Here is a 23,812-nt window from a genome sequence, read left to right on the forward strand (position 1 = left end):
TAGTGAGTTCCGTATAACCTTGTGTATATCTTTGTGAGAAACCACGTACCACCAATAATCAGACTGTGCATCTCACAGCAAGTTTTTAATCTTTCCCCATTATCCCCAGTGCTATGTGGTCCAACACTGTTCATTTGCTTACCATGTCATGTACCACCCTTTTGCATTTGTATCTCTCTTTATTAAAATTCTTTCATGACCAAGAATCTCATCTACAATGCCACCTAATTGTTGATAAAATCCTTTTGTCTCTTCCTCTTCTGCTGTTTTCGTTGGTGCAGAACAACAGGTCACAGTTATGCATAATTTATTGTAGGCAGTAGTAAATCTTGCTATGAAAATCCTCTCAAATGTCAGTTTCCAGCTGCTCACTGAAGTCACTGTTCTCTTGTCCACTGCTATAGCAACCCCATCCCTGTGCTTCGCTTGTCCACCTGAATGTCAGGTGTAAAGGAAAGTATAATTTCCAACTGTGAACTCTCCTATATCCAGCCAATATGTCTCCTGTATGGCAGCAAAGGAAACCTACAACTTCCTTTATTCTTCTGCTACTGAGTCTGGACTGGAGTGAATAGAGTTCTAACATTCCAGCTCACAGTACATGTGATATGTTTAGCAGTTATCTGAAATCCATGACCATTTCCATTTTCTAGGCTTGACAGGCCTGGGTCAAAATCCATATAAGTCAGTCTGGTTTGCTGTACTATAACAAATAAATTTCAGGTATAATGGCTTGTTAATCCACCCTATCCATCTCATGGGAATGCCATGTATGTGATAGCTTGCTGGCCTGCTAGAAATAGGTATCAATGGTTCCACATTAGTCTGCTTGCCTTCCAAAGCTAACGAGCTTAGACTGCTTGGATTTTAATCAGTTTTTCTTCTGCTAGACAAACGTATATCTTTAAGTGTATATCTTTCAGGTAAGAGACATATCTTTAAAAGTACTAAAAAAGAAAATCATAAGAGGCCACATTTTTAGCAGTGTGTGGGGACTTCGTTAGCTTTCATTAATCACAGCAGGCCCTTACGAGCTGCATTGCACCACACTGAAAATATAGTCCTGGGAGTCATTCCTGAAATTAGATGTAGGATTTGAAACTGCATTTAGTAACAAGAGTAGCATTTCCCTGTGAGTTGATCTTAATGTTGTATTACAATGGCACTTCATTTAAACTTTGATGTACATCTCCAATTTTGTACTTGCAGTAGATTTTCATATAACGTTATTGTCAATAATTCATGGTTATGGTGTAGCTAGCTATTTCATAACTCATGTTCCTACTTCTTATACATTCTTGCTTGTTGCAGGACTGTTGCTTATTCAAATCCCATGATTAATTTATGTGCATTAATTAGTACGTTTTAAGACAGATTAAGTTTTACAGCAACCTTATTGCTTAATTCATTTTATAGACAATTATACAGAAATACACTGGATTTAATTCTTGTGATATTTCAGAAGGTATTCCTGCTCTGCAGCTCACAAAAATCCAGTAATAAATGTTATTAAAGAATATATGTTAGATAGCTCTAATAAAATATGTTTAACTGGCTTGCACCTTTTTGATGTCACAATATCAGTCATGCCTTGAGATGCCAGCTAGCTTTAAAAATTTATTTTTCAAATGACTTAACTGTAAAACACTAAATTACATGTAATGTGATTCATATAGTAATTTTTTCTTCCTGTTAATGTTGTCCTGCCCCAGAAACTGTCCTGGGATCTGTTCTGATATAGTGCATTTCATAAAGTGAAACAGTTCTATGTTTCCAAAATTAAGAAATATTCTTTATATTGGTTTGTGTTAATAAAGATGCTACATTTTGTTTAGAAGAAGGGAGACAGACTAGATATACTATTAATTATTATTATTATTTTATTTTATTATTATATTTTGTAGATAATTTATGAAACTATCAGGGCACTGGTCCTTTAGGCACATGCATGTCCTGTTACAAGATGCTAGAATTTGGAGAATTTCAGTTTCCAGCTTGAGTATGTGACAGAAGTACTAGGTGACTTGGGATCGTGTGGTTGCCTTTGTAAAGAAAAACACTTAGTTTAATCTAGGAGAGTCCAAAGTCAGGAAAATTGCTAGGAAGCTGCCACCTCCCAAGTCATCAGAGGACAGGAGGCCTGGGACTAGAACCTGTGAACTTAAAGAGGCCTGATACAAGTGACTATGAAGCCCAAGGAGAAAGGCCAGAAAGAACTTGGAGCTGAGACGGCAAGGGTGAAGAGTGAATACTTTAGCATGGATAATTTTTGTCTTACAATATTAATAAACCTGACTCCCAAAAAATGAGTCGTGAGTTTTAAACACTACTTGTGTGGTGTGTGAGTACCTTAAGGGTACTGAAGAAGGGGAAACTGAGGCACTGTTCACTTGACGAGGGCCTGGAAATGGTTACTCTGTAATAACATTATTTCAGAAACATCAATAACATGTTTTAATTTCTATGTTTTACATGGTTAAATTATTGATATGAGTGAAAAGGTTGGTTATCACTCCTTCCTGTGGGAATTTAGTAGTAGTACAAAAATAACTTTCTAATCTGAAAGCAGTACAAATATTTTTTTCTCTTTGTGGGCCCTATTCGAGATTCTCTACTCAGATAGAACTCCCAACTTCTTCAGTGATAGTTTTGCCTGAATAAGTAGCCCTGAAGGATGGCTTGATCCAGAAAAGTACTTACGTGTTGGCTTGCCTGATCCTGTACGTTGCTGGGCCTCTGATGAGGTGCCCTCAACTTCTGTTTACTTCACAGGGAATTGAGGACTCTCAGCACTTTGCAGGGTTAAATCCAATGCTAGAAGATAATGATGATTTTTAATAACAATAGCAACATTAATCAAGTGTCTCCTTTTAAATACTTGTAGTTAGTGTTATGGGATTTCCCCTCCCTTGATTGTGTTGGAGAGATTGAACGAGTGTATGGCAGGCACCGGAGGGGCCAGAAAGGAGGAAGCTCCAGTAGGTGAGGCAAGAAGTAATTGGGGCCTGGACACAGGTGCTGGTGGGGGGAATGGAGACAAATGAGCAAATTATGGAGAAAGAAGTGACAGGATTTATTGCAACTCACATCATCTTTTAAATTTGTCCTTAAAATTCACCTCTGCTCTGATGCCTAAAAATTACTGAACAGTGACTGGGGAGCTGGTGTGCTGTGATTGCAAGTTCTTATGTTAATCATAATTGTATAGCATTTTGTGCTGTGCTCCTCCCTTGCCCTCCCATCTGTCTGCTCTATCTACTTGTCTCTTCTAATATACTTACTGTAAGCTCTTTGGGCCAGAGACCATTTTTCCTTCGTGTGTATGTGTAGTGCCTAGTCACAAGGCACTATCACAATACAAATAAATAACACTGATGACAATAATAACAGTAGTGACAGCATTGGTATGATGTGAGAGTGGAGTAAAAAATCTAAAACCAAATCTCCAAAGCAGAGAGAACATCAGGGTTTTTTGCTAAATTTAGTGCCGCTAGATTTAAATTCTGCCAGATTCAGGACTGTCTGCAGGAATCTGCTGAGTCTTGTGTGATTCGGGTTTAGCATTTTTTTTTTAAATTTAAACAGAATCTATTTACATTCAGAAATACTTACCAGAGCTTGCAGTACAAATTTTCTCACTCAGTATAGCATCGCCATACTTTTCAGCAATTAGCTTTGTAGCATCATCAGAGACCCTAATGGTAATTTTTAGCATTGTATACGAGATGTGTAATAGCTAAAGTTCATGGAAAATGTACTAAACTTAATTATGAAATATATTCAGGGAAACTTGGGGGAAAATCCTGCGGTCCTCTGACAAATTATAAGAAGAACATTCTTCAGAAACAACTGCTTTCAAAGCAGAATTCAAATCTGGGAACTTCGCCTGACCATGAAAAACTATATTTATCACCACAAATATAACATTTATGTCTAATGCAACCGAAGTAGTCACCAAATTAAAAAGGACCAAAATTTGTGGTCCTTAATCAGGCAGAACTTCCAGTGAAAGTGCTGAGAGTTCTGGTTGGTTGAGGACTGCAGAATTTGGCCCCATGTTACTGTTTATCCAGAGAAAGTGTCTTCATGTGTAATTTCTTCTTATTTCTCAGCAACTACACAAAAGTCAGTCAGTTACAAGGGAGTGAAAGTTGTCAGGACTCAATATGAAATTGCAGCTGTAACTTCTTATTGCCAAAAGCATCTTACCTTGGAACCATTGATGCATCCCTGACTCATGCAAGTACTCTTATTAACTTCAACTGGATTACTTGCATGAATAAAGAATACATATGTAAAAAAAGAGTTGTGGAATTGGCCCTTAAATCCACCAAAGGATGGAATGTAAGATCAAGTCTCAGAATCCATCTTCAGTTCCCTTCTGTTTGTCATCAGTTCACCACTAGTTAAAGATTGCTGAAGTACTCAAGATCGACAGGGTGTATTACAGAAATACTTTAAAGATTCCTGGATGACTGAAAATATTATGAGATATAGGCAATGTCATAACTCCCAGTAACTTCAGTAGGGTCAGGATTTCACCCACAGAACTGTATTCTGCTTTACCAATTAAAATTCCACCTAGATCAAAAGTGTCCAGAACTTTGCTAGACAATGCTCGGTAATACATTGGTGATCTCAATCCAATTTTTAATGGACAGATATCACCATTACAAAAGCATTATTCAGTTTGGCACTAATTTTCGTCCTTTTTGACCATTTCACTTAAGAGGCCAAGGATTTAATAACTGTGTAAGTCAGTGGTTCTCAAAGCCGGTCTGCCGCTTGTTCAGGGAAAGCCCCTAGGGGGCCGGGCCGGTTTCTTTACCTGCTGCGTCCGCAGGTTCGGCCGATCGTGGCTCCCACTGGCTGCAGTTTGCTGCTCCAGGCCAATGGGGGCTTTGGGAAGCGGCACGGGCCAAGGGATGTGCTGGCGGCCCTTCCCGCAGCCCCCATTGGCCTGGAGCGGCGAACTGCGGCCAATGAGAGCCGCGATTGGCCGAACCTGCGGATGTGGCAGGTAACCAAACCGGTCCAGCCCGCCAGGGGCTTTCCCTGAACAAGCGGCGAACCAGCTTTGAGAACCACTGGTGTAAGTAACAATACCATCTCTCTCTCTCTCTTAGTTAGTCCCATCAGGTTAGTGCTGAGATACATTGAAGGAGCATTGTGGGGAAGCTTGTGTTGTATTTCTTCATTCTGTGAATAAACCAAGGGCTTAAATTTCCAGTGCTCTCTATCCATCACCTTTAGCAAGCATTACATTTACTTTTAAAAAGATGGACTTCAAGCTTTTACTGTGAACTGACTTTCTTTTCCTGGTTGAATTATACTGTTAACGCTATTTGAATATGATTTATCCTAGATTAATTTTTCTAGTATGTCTAAAATACCTAATCATTTGTGAAATGTAACAACTTTCAACTTTGCATTTCATTAACTGTCAGGTGAATGAGTCAATTAAATGTATTTGGAATGCTTGTACCCGACACATGCAATAACTAAGGACTCTGTTTCATTTAGTGTAGTAATAATAAACATTCCGTGAGCAATATTTCAGCAGTCAAGAACACTTATTGTAGCCTTTTCGATCGGCAAGTATTTGGCTAAATGACATATCTGAAAACAGGGTACAGAATGAATCAGACTAAAATTCCTGGCTGAAAGTACATTATTGGCAAAAAAGAATTACTCAATACATAGCATAAAAAGAAATGCATTGTGTAAATCAGTGGTGTCAAACACACATCCTTTGAGCTGGCAGACTTTAAAGTGAAACTTATGGAATTCTTTGTTAAGTTTCACTTTGCAGTTATTTCACTCCCTTCCTTTGTGCTTTATGCCCAGTTCCTTCATGTACTTTGGTGTTTTTGGCAACTGTCCAGTTGGAGAGTTCATCAGAGATTCTTCCTTTGAGGCAGGAGGATACTGCACCAGCCTGTAATAAAAGTTTAAACAGTGAGAAATATAGAATTATTGTTTCATAGACAAAAAGGGGAAGGACAGACTCAGAAAGTGATTAGATTAATTGGCACAATAAATGTATTTGTTCCTTGCCCCAGAGTGAGGATAATAATCCCGGTGAAGCTAATATGATTTAGGTCCCTTGTTAACATTTTCTGTGTCTTAGCTTGCATTTGACAGAGGAAGGGGTTCACAGAGTAGATACTTGCAGATTAAACATGAGCTGTCCACTCATTATTTCTCATTTGTTCAAATCCAGCAAAGATTAGTACTTGAAAACAAGACAAAACATAGGTTAAATGAGTTCAGTCCAGTTTCTTATAAACCAGTATCCACATCACAATAAACACTATCTGATTTGGCACTAATTGGCATCATTGTTGGTAGTTCCGTCAAAGAAATCAGGTTTGAATGAGTCTGGAAATTGAACTACCCTCCAGCCCTCAGAGAAGATCACTCCAGGTCAGGATTGTGACATACTGAGGCAGTAAAATGAAGGAAACCAACATTCCACTGCCTCTGCTTTATTTGTTTTGTGGATAAATAAATTGTGGGCTTGAGTCTCCAAGGCTGTCAGTGTGCCATCTATGACAGACTTCCATTAGAGAAAAAGAAAAATCAACCACATGTTCAAATTTGGCCTGATTGTTACAAACAAGGCTTTCTATGTTGTTTCCAGTTTATCTTTATGCACAGAACTTACACTATAGAATATTTCTTGAGTAAGATAAAGACTGAAAACTTTTGTGTGTTTGTGTGACTTGTACTTTGTACTCAGATGGCCTACTTTAAAAACAAACTAGCCCTTTACATAAAATTGGCTTTGCAGCTCTCGGAGCTGTGACATGCAGAAGTGTTAGATTATAAATGAAGAGTGGCATATCTAGTATCAGTATTGTTGTATTTGTAACCTCTAGCATTTTAAATCCCATTTCCCCCCAGGATCTCCTGCCCTTACTGGCACTGGAACTATTGCTGTCACAGTGGATGATGTCAATGACAATGTTCCTACATTTGCCTTTAAGATGTATTCCACCACCATTCCAGAGGATGCACCTACAGGGACGGATATTTTGCTAGTAAACTCTTCAGATGCCGATGCTTCAATTAATGCAGTTATCAGGTATGGCCTTTACCTTTGATGGATTTAATGCAGCTTGATATATCACATGAAGATGAAGGTTTTTCCTTCTGCTCATCACCACCACCTAAATACTAAAGACAAACAAGGATGGTGGTTTGTACATGGCAATATTGTTTAATCAAACCTGGGATTGTTAAAAATCTTCTAGGGTGGTAATCTGAAGACATGATATTGCAATTTATTTTTAAACTCTGCAAAGTTAAAAGCAAATTGAATTTAAACTGACCTGAGTTTAACTGATTTCTAAAACTTTGGATCCCTCTAAACACAAAGAGAAATATGGATAAAGCAGCTATATTTAGCAGACTGCCTAAAGATCATAAATTGGCCAAATGCTGTAGGTTGGACTAGTAAACATAACAGTAATATGTCAAATAAAATTAAAATGAATGGGACCATCCGTGATGAAATGGAACAGAGATAGAGAGTTTGATACCTCACTGCTTTCTGTTAACTTTGTATAGTCTTTAAAAAAAGACTGTACAGGTCCAATTCAGCTCTCAGCTGCGCAAGTGTAGCTCCCTCTGATGGGACACAATTGGATATAAAGGTTGTAATTAAGAAGGCTTAATTAATTAGTGCTTCTAAAATATTTTTATATTCATTAATGGAAGTCACTAAAAAAGTAGAAACTATTGTTCCTGAAGATTGACTAGATCCAGAAGTTTAAATCTGATGACCATTGAAATTGGGGAGTAATTTGGATTTCAGAACTCATATACTAACTCAACTCAATAACTAGTGCTGGGGTTGATTGTAAAATTGAATAGGTTTGTTGTTCAGTTCTGGTTTGGATTCAGCCAGAATCTCACAAGAATAGTTGGTTTCTGCACTATTCTGTGGAACTGAAACCCTAGCCCGATTCAGCTTTGATCTTAATTACCAAACCTTAAACTTAGTTAGATCCACATCAAAATGGCACTTCCTCAGCCACTTCTAATTTTAGGGTCAGATTTTCAGACTTGGGTGTTTAAAGTCAGGCATTCAAGTACCATTCCCACTAAGCCTAAATATGGATCTAGGTGCCTAATTTTAAAGCTCCAAGCTTGCAAACTGGATTCAACAGGAAGAAGAAGAAGAAGAAAGACTTAGCAATTAGATGTCAAGTATCAGGATGTAGCCATGTTAGTCTGTATCCACAAAAACAACAAGGAGTCCGGTGGCACCTTTAAGACTAATAGATTTATTTGGGCGTAAGATCTTCTCCATGCATCTGAAGAAGTGTTTTTTTACCCACAAAAGCTTAAGCCCAAATATATCTGTTAGTCTTTAAGGTGCCACCGGCCTCCTTGGTTTTTTTTAGCAATTAGAATAACCTCCAACATGCAACTTATAAACATCTCTGTATATTGCAGCAGATATACAGGCCATTTAATGATGAATTGGTTCTAGATGCAGAAATATCATTACCCATCTTGCAGTCTCATTTATATATGTTCTTGTGGTGAAATCCTTTGATTTGTTGCCAGGAGAGTCCTGGTTTCACTGAGCAAATACATGGGCAACTACTGCACTTAGTTTGGAGATGAATAAGCAAAACAAATACTGCAAAAGGTGAATTGTTTTATCCCATTCAGAAAAACTGATGAAAAGGGAGAGTTTGGCAGTTTTCTTTTATGTGTCAAATGCTTTGTATAGCTCTACTAGCACAATTGTGTCCCTTAACTGGGCAAATTCCTACTGTTGAGCTCTGGCAATAAGCATTTTCAGAGACAAGAATAATGAAGATGTTAAGTGTCAGTGACAGGCTCAACATTACCCACTGAGGACTGATGTGTAATGGAATGGAAGGCAGTCTTGTATTAGTTATTAATCACTCCTTACTATTGAAGAAGACCAGGGGTAATCCTTTCCCTTTTAACTTTTGTGAATGTAAACACTGATATTTATGTTCCCTAAAATACACAACATGGGATAAAAAAATTGTCTCAATGTCATTCACTTTTGCCATTTCATCTACTTTTCATCTTCAAAGTACAGAATAAAATTGCTGTGGTCATAAATATAAAGATACAGAGAACTAGATTGTAGAAAGGTAAACATGTACAAAATATTATATTTCCTTTTTAACCTGCTTGAAGCCTAGAATAGGAACTTAGCTTCTTTGGCATTTTTAAAGTCTTGAAAGGCATCCAGATATAATATTTATAAAATTTGCAACAATTAAGCTTTTAATTCCATGCAATCTTACATCAAGAAACTGATTTTGGAAAGCCTTATTATCATATAAAAAAGGATCTTTGCAAAGCAAAGATTATAGTGTTTATGTCTGGTGATCAGAAATTATCAAAGTGCCTTCAGATGTCTTTAAAGTAATACCAACTGTTTTGGAGGACTTCTTTATCAGCCTTTATCATTTCATCCACTGTCATCTCAAAGTGGAATAGTAAAGAGAAATGGTTCTTTCAAGAGTAGCCATTTAAAACAAAATTGTTTGTTTGGGGTTTTTTTTTTTAGTCTTAGGATAAACTTTGCTTTTCTTGGGCGTTATTTGTCCAGATTCATCATTCAAAATAATACATGTATTAATAGTGTATACGATTACGTAGGACTTGATTTTACAAAACTCTGGCAGAAGATATAAAGTACTAAATATATAGGGCCTGCTTTTCAGAGGTGCTAAGCACCCAAAGTCTTCAGTAAATTCTGTTAAAGTTGTGATTTCTGAGCACCTCTGAAAATTGGATCTTTAATTTCCAAGACTATTGTGCCAAATTCTGAATCAAGAGTTCCACATGAAGCTAAAAAAATAGACCAAGTTATGCAAAAATCAGATAAATCTCTGGGAGAGGCAACCGGCAAATCCTAAGCATTGCTCTTTTTCTCCTGTTTTCTGTGTGATATAACCTACAGTAATTAAAAAAGGGTTGATGCATGTGTGTTACACGCAAAGGACACATGTGGACACATGAGACCAAATTTTGTGCACATCAGTCACAAAAGTCATTCCAGGACAGAATTTAAAATAAGCAACAAACATAATATTTCTATGTATTTTTTCATACGACCATTCTTATTCTGGATCAGTACAGAAACATTTAGACTGAACAGTGCTGCTGTTGATTCAGGCCCAGTAAATATGGTCTTTAACTTAAGATCAAACTTAATTGCACCAGTAAAATGGGGATTATTTAAAGCAGTCTCTTAAACAAGAGGAGCTGTTTACTGGCGGTGATCCTTTGTGCAGGTTTCACAGTACACTGAATATTGAAAGTCTGTAAAGCAGAATAGAAGTTTAGATTAGAGAAGTGCTGTATTAGGTGTATTAATGAGTGTTTCCCGCCTTTGTGCATATTAATGGGTATTTCCCACCTTTGACACCACAAGTGGTGGGGAGCTGGAAAGTTTCCTACATATCGCCTAGAGATACTGCCTCTAGTGCTGCCCAACCCAACTGTACAACATTTTGGGATAGTTCAATTTGGAGACCAAAACTTGTGGATACACTGCAAAATATCAAACTCAGATGCAGATGTCCGACCTCTTTTTTTAATTAAGTACACATTATTTCTTTTCCATCTTTAGTTTTTTATCATTTATTGTTACTTTATTTCTGTAGCATAGAGAAGCCCTAGGACCCCATTGTGCTAGGTATTGTACACGGAACAAAAAGATAGTCTCTGCCTCAGAGAGTTTACAATCCAAGTACAAGACAAGAAAAAACAAATGGATACAGACAGATGGGAAAGCACAAGGAAACAATGAGACAATATTGGTCAGCATGATAGTAGTTTAGTAGCTTAAATATTTATTATTATCATAATAGAGTTTCTTTCTTATGAGAATACTAATGGAAAATGTCTTTTTTGTCTTTTGAACAGCTATAGTCTTATTGGTGGTAATTCACAATTCACAATCAACCCATCAACAGGACAGATCATCACCAGTGCATTACTAGATAGAGAGACTAAGGAGAACTACACCTTAGTAGTTGTGGCCTGCGATGGTGGCTTTCCCAAAGCCCTTTCCAGTTCTACCAGTGTCCTTATCACTGTTGCCGATGTGAATGACAATCCTCCTAAATTTCAACACCATCCTTATGTCACCCATATTCCATCACCTACAACTTCAGGTAATTTGATAATGGTGGCCCTCCAGGAGATAATGGGATAATGTAAAAATCTGATCAAGTGATAGGTCATTCCATAAAAAAATTGTAAAATATATTGCCCTGTAACTATTTTACATTGTCTGTCATGTTTGTGGCGCGTGCTGTTGGAAAAAATTAACAGAGTTGAGACAGTGAATGGGTTTGGATTAGTAATTATAATGTTTTCTTCTGTGTTTTTTTCTCTTCACATTCACATCAAATCATCCTCTTTACAGTATATGCAGTATTATCCAGAAAAGCTGGTATTTTTGTTTGGCTTGTTATTAATTCACAACAAGAATTTTGTAAGGATAGATTAGTTAATCTCTACAAAGAGTTTTGAAGATAAAAAGTTCTATACATTTTATTATTGAGAAAAAGCATACAGGGCAGTTGATGTGACACCTCTTAGTGGTGAAAAGGTCCCTTTTTCAAGCTGTCATCTATTGAATTTGTCTACTCAGATGTCCTCTGGTTAGGATAGGGAATTTGCCTTCCTATGTGTTTCCAAAGTGTCAGCTACACCTCTGGTTCTGTACAGATAATATTATTTCATTTTTTAAAAGGTAGCACATCATTTACAGTATATTACATACTTTTAAAATGATTATTCATTTTTTACTTTACAGCTTATTTATTTGTGAAGGCAAAGAAAATACTCACGGTCTTAATCTCATGTATTCTAGGGCCATTTACATCACTCCAGTAGTGCAAAGAAGTCTTACAATGGGCATGACTTACACTGACCTTAAAGTCCCTTTATGCTGGCAGAGTGTTATAACTGGGCCTAAGTATAAATCAGAATAAAACCCTCAAATCTAAAAGAGAAAGAAATGATAAAATTACATTTAAGAGAAGGGGCAATAACTGCTGTTTCTGCCTTTGAAAATCTTCCCTTCATATGTAAAAGCCCTTCTGTGTCTCTGTGAAGGTCTCAGAAAAGATTTCAAAAATATCTTTTAATGATTCTTGTCCATGTTACATTTTAATTATAAAGGCTTCTCTGGAGACTTCCCACCTTGTATAAACATTCAAGGATCCTGCATCCTTTGCACACCCAAATTTCACAAGACAGTAGGATTGAGTTGCTTGATTATACAGTTTATGTTTAAACACATATATATACATCAGAAGTGGAAAATCCTGAATTGCCACATTTATTAATATTGTTCATGCATAGGATGAGCACTTTTGGAATATAGTAAATATAAAATGTTAATATCCCTCTTGAAAAATCATAATGTTCCATAAATAATAGATGTCTAATTATTAACTGAGCTTATTGAGTTTTTTATTAGCTTTGTAAAATACCTGAAATATAGGGAAGGATGTGATTACTTAGTGAGGTTTTTAAATTGTGTAATTAAGATACTGTATAATGCAGTGATATTGCAGTAGGATTCACTACTCAACAGATTAAAATAAACATTTCAGGGGCACCATGGTGTCCTCTAAAGTGCATACTGGTTTATTGTCATATTTATTCTTTGCAGGTTTTTGTCTCATGGTAATCCCAAAACATTCATATATATACAGTGATCTCAATTAAAAAGTGTCTTAAACTGAAAGATTGTACCAGATTTAAAATGGAATAACTCTGGACCCCCTAATCTTTCAAAACAGAAGACGGTTTTAAAGTATGATCACTGCATGTATCATAAATTTACAATATTGCATATTATTGCTCTCATTGCAAGGCTCTAATGCTCTGTACAAACAAACATACATGTTCCCTGTATAGAAGATTTTTATTTTCCTTTTAAAGAAATGAAATATCACATTGCCAGGAACTGTGTTCAGTCTTCTAAATTTTTAGTGATTCCAAACTGTGTTTTTGAAGGAATGATTTATTTTGTCCATACTTCCTCTCCCTTTCAGAACAATAATATCAACAAAGACCTTTGTGCAAGATGAAACTTCATACATTATGAGCAGTGTACAGCTGATCTGAGATCAGTAACATATGGGTAGAGTTCTTGTTGAAGGTTTCATTTTCATGCCTTTAGGCAGAGCATACATGACTTATCCAATATTACCAGGTTGTGACCTGGAATTTTTAATATAAAACCTTTTTTAATTAGAAAAGAAAAAGTATATAGTCAGTCATAATTTCTTTGGACTTCACTAACTAAAAAAAAAGCAAATAAATTGAAATAAAACATGTTTTTTTACAAAAAAAAATTTGAAAACCTGTGTGCCAAGCTTCAACTAAAAGGACATTTTAGAATCCCCTCAAACTACTCAAAAAAGCCATTGATGATAATGGGTTTGGCATGCACAGCACTAATTGTAGTAGAACGTGGTGTAATGTGATAGTCTCAAAGACAATAACATAGTTTCTTGCCATGGTTATTTCACAGTGGTCTTAATGCACACTTGGAGACGAGAATACAGCCTGGCTGCTTTAATTTTTGTGGCAGGATAAAAAATGGAGTTATGACAAGTCATCACAACCACATAAAATTAATGTGCCTAACTGAAGCAGAACTCTTATTTTTGTCCCAATCTTGTCAAGCTCAAGTTTTGTAATATTGCTGAATTTTGCTGTTCTTCATCTGCCAGTTCCTCTTTATGGGGTATAAAATGTTGCTCTCTGAAAAATTGCAACAAGAAATGGTTTAAGTTGGGACACCGTCAAAGTCACTCTTGTCCCTTACAGATTTTGCCTTCAGAGCTTGAAAATTACATGATTTATATAGATAACTAGTGTGAGCCAAGCTTCAGCACTAGCAAAAACCGTGAATGGATGTCCAGCATAGTGGACATTCAGCATCAAATCTTCAAAAGAGTGCATACACAACTTAGGCACACGAGTACCCAGATACATGTGTATGTATTGGAGATGCAGTTGCAGACAGGTATGTGCAAGTGCAAACCCAAACTGTCCACATATGCTGGAGAACTGGCACACCTAAATACTATGTGTACACATTATGAAGATTGGTCATACAATACATGCAAAACACAGAATAATTTAAAATGTTATTAAATACCGTGCAATGTATTACAATTACAGTTTTCATATAATCTTACTTCGTGAATACTGTCAATGTGATGCTAAAGTTTCAAAAAGTCAGAGGCCCATTTGCTTATAGGCACTGACATCTGTACATACACATACTGTATTTATTTATTTATTTACTTTTGTGAGCACACTTACCTGATTTTCAGGCACAAATGTGGATGTATGCACATGCATGCATTTTGTGTGCGTTTATGTGCACGCATGCAAGTAGACCTGAGTGGTTGAAAATTTGGCTTAATATCTCATATTCCCTTTTATCCTTATGGAAAAGGGTTAATTGTCAGAACAGCATCAGGTTACCATGAAAAATAATAGGAGTGGTGTGCATAACTGCCAGTGCTTCACATTGAAAAATTACTTTCCAATGTCCTATTTTTGTTACACAATATTAATTATCCTCTTTGTTCTTCTTGGCAGGTTCGTTTGTGTTTGCTGTAACGGTCACAGATGCTGATTCTGGGCCCAATGCGGAGCTTCATTATTCCCTCATGGGAAAGAACTCTGAAAAATTCCACATTGACCCAATGAGGGGGGCAATTATGGCTGCTGACCCACTGACAGGGGCTTCTGAAGTGACTTTTTCTGTTCACGTAAAAGATGGTGGCCTGTATCCAAAAACAGACTCTACAACTGTAACTGTGAGATTTGTGAACAAAGCAGACTTCCCTCAAGTTCGAGCTGAGCAACAGACTTTCATATTTCCTGAAAATCAAGCAATTGGTACCCTTGTCACCACTGTTTCTGGGTCTTCGTCCAGGGGGGGTTCCTTGTCATACTACATTGCTAGCGGTAACCTTGGCAATACCTTCCAAATTGACCAACTAACAGGACAGTTCTCCATCAGCCAACCTTTGGATTTTGAAGAAATGCAAAAATATGTGGTTTGGATTGAGGCCAGAGATACAGGCTTTCCTCCTTTCTCCTCTTATGAGAAATTAGAAGTAACAGTGGTAGATGTCAATGATAATGCACCAGAGTTTGAGCGAGATCCATTCATTGCTGAAATAATGGAGAACCTTTCACCACGTAAAATTCTGACTCTCACTGCTGTGGACAAGGACAGTGGCCCAAACGGACAGTTGAACTATGAAATAATTGATGGCAATAAAGAAAATAGTTTCAGTATTAGTCGAGCCACAGGTGAAATTAGAAGTGTCAGACCTTTGGACAGGGAAAAATTGGCTCACTACATGCTAACCATCAAAGTTTCAGACAGAGGTACCCCTCTTCAGAGCACCACAGTAAAAGTTATTGTTAATATTTTAGATGAAAATGATAATGCTCCCAGGTTTTCTCAGATATTCAGTGCTCCAGTGCCTGAAAATGCACCTCTGGGTTACACAGTTACACGAGTCACAACTTCAGATGAAGACATTGGTGTGAATGCTATCAGCAGGTATTCCATAAGGGATACAAGTCTTCCATTTATCATAAACCCCAGTACCGGGGACATTACAATCAGTCGACATCTAAACAGGGAAGATACAGACCGCTATAGAATCAGAGTTTCTGCACATGATTCCGGGTGGACTGTAAGCACAGATGTGACTATATTTGTGACAGACGTCAATGATAATGCCCCACGATTCACAAAAACATCCTATTACTTAGATTGCCCTGAGCTTACTGAGGTTGGATTAAAAGTAACTCAGGTTTCAGCAACAGATCCTGATGAAGGATCTAATGGCCAAGTTTTCTACTTCATAAAATCCCAGTCTGAGTTCTTCCGAATTAATGCTACCACAGGGGAGATTTTCAATAAGCAATATTTAAGGTATCAAAATTCCAGTGGTTCCAGCAACATCAATATCAACAGGCACAGCTTCATAGTTACTTCTTCAGACCGAGGCAGTCCTTCTTTGCTCAGTGAGACAACAGTCACAATCAACATAGTGGACAGCAATGACAATGTACCACAGTTTCTTGCTAGTAAATATTTTACTCCTGTGACTAAAAATGTAGCAGTTGGTACTAAATTAATTAAAGTTATTGCAGTTGATGATAAGGATTTTGGACTGAATTCTGAAGTTGAATACTTCATTTCTAATGAAAACACTGATAAATTTAAGCTGGACAGCACTACAGGCTGGATTTCTGTTGCATCTTCACTCATGGCTGATTTGAACCAAAACTTTCTGCTTACGGTAAAAGCAAAGGATAAAGGTAATCCTCCACTCTCATCTGAGATTACTGTTCAAATAGTTATCACAGAGGAAAACTACCATACACCTGAGTTCTCTCAAAGCCATATAAGTGTTACTATCCCTGAAAGTCATGTTGTTGGAGCAGTTGTCAGAACTGTTTCAGCAAGGGATAGGGATGCTGCTATGAATGGACTAATCACATATAACATTTCTTCAGGAAATGAGGCTGGTATTTTTGCTATTAATACATCTACAGGGGCATTAACTCTAGCCAAACCCCTTGATTATGAGTCATGCCAAAATCATGAGATGATTGTTAGTGCTACAGATGGAGGATGGGTAGCTAGAACAGGTTACTGCAGTGTCACGGTTAATGTTATTGATGTGAATGATAATTCTCCAATATTCAGCCCAGAAGACTACTTCCCTAATGTATTAGAAAATGCCCCAAGTGGGACAACTGTTATCCGTCTAAATGCAACTGACGCCGATTCAGGACCTAATGCTATGATTGCATATGCAGTTCAGTCCTCAGATAGTGATCTTTTTGTCATTGATCCCAACACAGGAATTATCACCACCCAAGGGTTCTTAGACTATGAAACAAAACAAAGTTATCATCTAACTGTGAAAGCTTTTAATGTTCCAGATGAAGAGCGATGCAGTTTTGCTAGTGTCAACATCCAATTAGAAGGAACAAATGAGTATGTACCACGTTTTGTGTCCAAGCTTTACTATTTTGAGGTCTCTGAAGCAGCTTCTGAAGGCATGGTTGTGGGAGAAGTCTTTGCAAGTGACCGTGATATGGGAACTGATGGAGAAGTCCACTATCTTATCTTTGGCAGTAGCAGAAAGAAAGGTTTCCAGATTAATGAGAAGAGTGGACAGATTTATGTTTCAGGACCTCTTGACAGAGAAAAGGAAGAACGTATCTCTTTGAAAGTTCTTGCAAAAAATTTTGGGAGCATTCGTGGTGCAGATATAGATGAAGTAATTGTAAATATCACTGTCTTAGATGCTAATGATCCTCCAGTTTTTAGCCTACAGGCTTACAATATACAAATCAGTGAAGGTGTTCCTCCAGGGACCCATGTCACATTTGTAAGTGCCTTTGATTCAGATTCTGTCCCAAGTTGGAGCAGGTTCTCCTATTTTATTGGTTCTGGGAATGACAATGGTGCCTTTTCTATTAATCCACAAACAGGACAGGTTACTGTCACAGCAGAATTGGACAGAGAAACTTTACCTGTCTACAACCTAACTGTGTTAGCAATTGATTCAGGAACACCTTCAGCAACAGGAAGTGCTTCTTTATTGGTAACATTGGAAGATATCAACGATAATGGACCTACCTTGTCCACCAGCCAGGGAGAAGTAATGGAAAATAATCGTGCCGGAACTCTTGTGATGACACTTCAATCATCAGATCCTGATCTCCCTCCAAATCAAGGCCCCTTTACCTACTACTTGCTTAGCACTGGCCCTGCAACCAGCTATTTTAGTCTTAGCACTGCAGGAATTTTGACCACAACTAGGGAAATTGACAGAGAGCAAATAGGCGACTTCTACTTGTCAGTGATTACCAGAGACTCTGGCATTCCTCAAATGTCTTCCACAGGAACTGTACAAATAAAAGTAATAGACCAAAATGACAATCCATCGCAACCTAGAACAGTAGAGATATTTGTTCACTATTATGGCAACCTATTCCCAGGTGGAATTTTAGGCAGTGTGAAACCCCAGGATCCAGATGTTTTAGACAGCTTCCGCTGTTCCCTCACTTCAGGAGTTACAAGCCTCTTTAATATTCCAGGGGGCACTTGTGACCTCAATTCCCAGGCAAGGTCCACAGATGGAACATTTGATCTGACAGTCCTTAGTAATGATGGGTTACACAGTGCAGTTACTAGCAATGTTCGAGTTTTCTTTGCCGGGTTCAGTAATGCCACAATTGACAGCAGTATCCTTCTTCGCCTTAACGTGCAAACTGTGAGAGATTTTTTGACCAATCACTACCTTCACTTCCTGCGTATTGCCAGTTCACAGTTACCTGGACTAGGAACTGCTGTGCAGCTCTATGGGGTTTATGAAGAGAGTAACAGAACCTTCCTGATGGCAGCTGTGAAACGGAACAACAATCAGTATGTGAATCCCAGTGGCGTAGCAACCTTCTTTGAGAGCATCAAAGAAATTCTTTTCCGTCAGAGTGGAGTACGGATAGAGTCTGTGGATCATGATTCATGTGTACAAAGTCCATGTCAAAACGGAGGAAGCTGCTTGAGAAGGTTAGCTGTGAAACCTGTTTTAAAGAGCCATGAGAGTATCCCAGTAATCATCATGGCAAATGAACCTCTGCAGCCCTTCGTGTGCAGGTGCATGCCAGGGTACGATGGTAATTTATGTGAAACTGACATTGACGAATGTCTCCCATCCCCTTGCCACAATGATGGGACTTGCCACAACTTGGTGGGAGGATTCTCATGCAATTGTCCAGATGGTTTTACCGGAATGGCCTGTGAGAGAGACATCAATGAGTGCCTGTCCAGCCCGTGTAAAAATGGTGCTGTCTGCCAGAACTTCCCAGGAAGCTTCAACTGTGTTTGTAAAACTGGATATACAGGTATGATCTTCTTCTCCTTCTGGAATTAGAGTGAAACAGAGAGAGAGAGTAAAAATGTCTTTTGAGTACCAGTCAGCAGCTGCTCCAGTTATGATTAACAGTCTTAGTATGAGTATTCAGAATAAGCAGAGGAATAATCAAAATAAGAAGCTGACAATAAATAAAACTGAACAAAGAAAATAAGATGCTGAGAGAAACATTGTCCTTATTGTGCTGTCCTCAGGCAAATGTCACCCTGAAGATCCATGTTAGAAAAAAGGGATTTCACAAAAGCTGTCCCATTTGTTAAATATGCTACATCCAGTTCCAATATTTTAAAATATTATTTTCCTATTATTATTATTTATATTACAGAAGCACCCCACATGTACTAAATTCTGGACAAACATGTAGGGAAAGTCAGTCTCTGCCCCAAATTTCTTACAGTCATATAAGACAAAAACAGATGAGGGGGTGGGGGAAGGAAACAACATAAAAGCAGAGTGATCAGGGAGAGAGGCACATGTATGTTGTATCCATGTTTTGTTTGTTTATGTTTTGTTTTCAGCCAACAATATAAATGCTACATTTTTATCACACCGGATAATTTTTCTGTAATATATGTAAAATGTTCAAACACAGCAGCACCTAAAATGAAAAAGTTGAGATCTCTCTCAAACAACATGCTACAATTCACTATGGTAAATGGGAATTTGCACTCTGCAGTGCCATGTGGGAAAAATGCAGTACATTTGTCCAATCAGCCAGGGCAGAATGCTGCAGGAGGATTAAATTCACTCCTCCCTTTGGAGAAAGAAAGGAGTCACTGGGCATGGACCCTTTTGGCCATTTTAGAAGAAACGTCAACAAGGTCGGAGCACAGACCCTTGCAGGCCTCCTTTGCTGTGAGAACAGACAGTCCTAGGCTTCACGTGAAAATAGGAAGATGTGCTTAGCCTTAGAATTTTCAGGGAGACAGAGAACCACTCAAGTATCTGCACAAGACAATTTGTCAAAGCCTTACACTATTTAATTTGCCAATTAAAATTATTTCAGCATGCTTGTCTGACAATCTTAAACTACTCGTAATTATTTAGGCTATGATTCAGGACAAGGATCGCTATTCAGGACAGCACTAAAGTGTGTGCTTAACTATCAGCACATGCTTAAATCCCATTGAAATCATGTGCTTAAGTGCTTTCCTGGGTCAGAGCTACAGTAAAGTAATGTTCTTGGGCTGGTGTGACTTATTGCATAGGTGAAAGCGGACCTTGAGCATCAGTGCTTAGCTTTTCTTTATTTGAGTACTAAGGGATGTAAATAGAAAACCAGAATTGGGGGGGGGGGGTTAAATTTTTATTTTTTTGAAGGATGTAAAGTTGTTATTACTCTGAAACATTTGAAAAATTCATACAAAAGGGTTTACAAAAATATTTCTATTAGCCAGATTTGACACTTTTTTCCTCGTGAAGATCCTGAAGGATAAATATTTTATATAATTAAGTATTTCGTCTATACTTAGAGAGAGATGTGGAGAATAGGAGATAGTTGCATATACAAATACCTCAATTCATGCTTTAAGTTGAAGTGTGGTGTGCTAGGCGGCATCTTAGTTTTATTTATGCCTAAAGATGTTGTTTTTAAAGGGCAGAAAAAATAACATACTAGTAACTTTCATTCTTCTTCGAGTGATTGATCATGTCCATTCAACTTAAATGTGTGTGTTCCCCACAAGAACCGGTGCTGGAAGTTTTTCTCTCAGCAGTATCCATAGCGGACTGGCTCTGGCGCCCCCTGAAGTAGTGTGTGTATGCCATGGCATAAAGGGCACCGCCTGCCCCCTCCAAACCCTCAGTTCCTTCTTGCCACCAGTGATGGTGCATGTAACTGTTGCTGCTTCAGCTAGCGCTGTTACTTCTCGTTCATTCAAACGCATTTACCTCTTGTATATTATTGTACATAGTTTCCCTCTAGTTTTAATTTCCCTATTTGTTAGTTAGAGATTTAGTAGGTCCCAAATAGGACTTAGTTTCGGGATGGGGCATGCCCCAGTCCCCAGGCTTTTAGCCCTGTGATCTCAGTAAAAGTCCTATGCCCATTAGTGATCCACAAAACAGTTGTTTATGATGCTTGGGCAAAGGTAATATTAGTGATAAGTGCAGAATCTGCAAGTCCTTCACACCCTGGATGAAGAAGGACCATGACATTCGCTTGAGAGCGTTCCTTATGGAGTCTGCCCTTACCCCAAGGCTGGAGCAGCACTCCTATTTGGCACCGAGCAGTGCCCTACTGGTACCGTCTGCGCGGCACCAGTCCCTTTCCGTGGCTCCAGCCAAGAAGCCCAAGAAGACGGGGCGAGGAAGGTCTACAGCATCCCACAAGGAAAAGGACAGGTCTGGGGTGGACCAAGGCCCTATCTCTGGCACCTCTTGACCCCCTTCGGGATCTCGGGCCCCAGCTCAGGTCGAGCGGTGTAGCCCAGCCCGCTCCCCACCGGCTACCCCGGATAGCAAGGAGGCCCTCGTCAGCTCTGGGAGCCATCCACGCCAGAGGCCCTGAAAGCAGTGTAAGAGATTATGTCCCTCCCAGTGCCACTCACTACGGCCTCTGCACGGTCCCAGTCATGGGGTAAACCCGCATTTGAACCACCACAGTCTCCACTTCTACAGCAACACTCCCCATCGCAGGGGACGTCCCGCCAGCAGTCACCCTCTTGCAGCCAACACGCTTCTGACCATGATAGGCAGAAGCTTCGCAGCCCCATCTGGTCTCTGAACTTCGTACAAGGGCATAGAGGCTCGAGGTGCAGCTTGTCAGTGACTGGGCACAGACCTCTGGATGCATGCGCCCCCTAGCAGGAGTTTTTAAGTTGGCGCCCAGAATCTCCACGGCACCAGTATCGCTCCAGGGACAGGTTGAGGGACTCCATCTCTGGGACTTCTGCATCGACCAGGGAATCCATCTAGAAGCATGTCACCTTCCGGGTGCCAGGAACACACTAGCAGATCACTTAAGCAGGGACTTCTCCTCTCACCACGAGTGGGTGCTCCACCTGGAGGTAGCCAGCATGATCTTCCAGAGGTGGGGAACTCCCCAAGAGGATTTGTTTGCCACCAGGCAGAACAGGAGGTACCACAGGTTCTACTCCAGATGGGGTCTGGGCAAGGGCTCCCTATCCAACGCCTTCCTCCTGCTGTGGGCAGGAAGCCTGATGTATGTGTTCCCTCCGATTCCTCTCATCAGCAAGGTCCTAATGAAAATCAAGAGGGACAAGGCGCAGGTTATCATGATCACCCCAGCATGGCCGCACCAACATTGGTTTGGCACGCTGTTGAGCTTGGCAGCAGTCCCCCCCGTGGCCCCTGCCGGACTGACCAGACCTGCTGTCACAGGACTACGGTTGCCTCTTGCACCCCAACCTTGTGTCTCTCCACACATGGATGCGGCATGGCTGAACCCTGAAGAATGGACCTGTTCAGAGGAGGTCCAGCAGGTCCTCCTGGGGAGTAGAAAACCCTCAACTAGACAGACCTACCTGGCAAAGTGGATGAGGTTTTCCCACAGGGCAGCTGATTGGGGCATCTGCCCTTCGCATTTTTTGATGCAGTCGATCTTAGACTACCTACTTAATTTGAGGAGCCAGGGCCTGGCACACTCTTCTATCAAGGTGCATCTGGCGGCCATCTCCGTTTTTCATCTGCCCATGTAGGGGCAGATGGTCTTCTCCCATGACATGACAGTCAGGTTCCTCAAGGTCTCGAGAGACTTTTTCCTCAAGTTCAGTCCCCAGTCCCTCAGTGGGATCTCAACTTGGTTCTGTCTAGGCTCACGGGCACACCCTTTGAGCCTTTGGCCTCATGCTCCCTGTCTCACCTATCATGGAAGGTAGCTTTCCTGGTGGCGGTGATGTCAGCGAGGTGAGTTTCTGAGCTGCATGCCCTGACCTCAGACCCGCGCTATGGTCTTCTGTAAGGACAAGGTCACACCGGATAATTTTTCTGTAAATGTAGGTAAGTTATTTAAACTACAATACAATGGATGGACAATGGGAGTAGGGAGCATTGGAGAAAAGGACTATATAAGTAAATCCTAACCAGTACTTCTGGCTACTTTCTCCAGACATAATAAAAGAAAAACTAAGAAAACATAAATGAAAAGATTTACTTCAGGGTTTCAATAGGTCTTTCTCAGGGAATATTATTATGAATTAATGTGATTGGGGGTGCGATAATATCAAGAGTAGATCTGAAAATTCACTATAAGAGCCTGCAAAGTTGAAACTGGTTTCTCTGTATGCTTTTCTGTATTACATAACCTGCCCTTTGCTGAAATATAATTATCATTGCTTGTTATGCATCCAGACCTCCCACCGAGTGGCCTGCACCCAAATTGGCCTTCACAGAACCCTCTCACCCCACACCTTGATCCCCCCACACTAACCCTCCATACCTGGATCCTGCTGGGCTGAGCCTGCCTGCCCATACCTGGTGTGCCTGGCATGGAGGGGCAGGGCCTCATGCTTTTTCTGGGGCAGGCCCAGCCCCTGCCATGTGTTAATGTTGGGTGCAGCCTCACCATTGAGTTCATGTCCCTGGGGAGGGGCGGGGGGTGGGCTGCAGGGTGATCTCCCACCTCCATGCAGCCAGTGGCCTGTGCTCCGCCATGCTGGAGCCTCCATATTTTATTTAGTGACAAATAACATTTGCAGAATTTTAAAATATTGTATGCAGAATTTTTATTTTTTTTAACGTGCAGAATTTTTTATTTTTTGGCACAGAAAAACTACAGGAGTAGTTTTCAAACTATATACTCTACATGGTGCTCTTATATGCTGGTTAAACCTATC

At 39.5% G+C, this 23,812-nt stretch overlaps 1 protein-coding gene across 1 annotated transcript in view; it reads left to right on the plus strand.

The window, feature by feature from the left end:
- Positions 1-23,812, plus strand: part of FAT4 (FAT atypical cadherin 4) — a 222,443-nt gene that overhangs the window by 160,527 nt on the left and 38,104 nt on the right. Inside the window, exons 7-9 of the mRNA XM_007059147.4 lie at positions 6,907-7,087; positions 10,930-11,180; positions 14,641-18,987. Of these exons, the coding sequence (XP_007059209.2) occupies positions 6,907-7,087; positions 10,930-11,180; positions 14,641-18,987 (4,779 nt within the window). The remainder of the gene's footprint in view (positions 1-6,906; positions 7,088-10,929; positions 11,181-14,640; positions 18,988-23,812) is intronic.

The sequence above is a fragment of the Chelonia mydas genome, chromosome 4 (assembly GCF_015237465.2).
Source record: "Chelonia mydas isolate rCheMyd1 chromosome 4, rCheMyd1.pri.v2, whole genome shotgun sequence".
Taxonomy (NCBI): Eukaryota; Metazoa; Chordata; order Testudines; family Cheloniidae; genus Chelonia; species Chelonia mydas.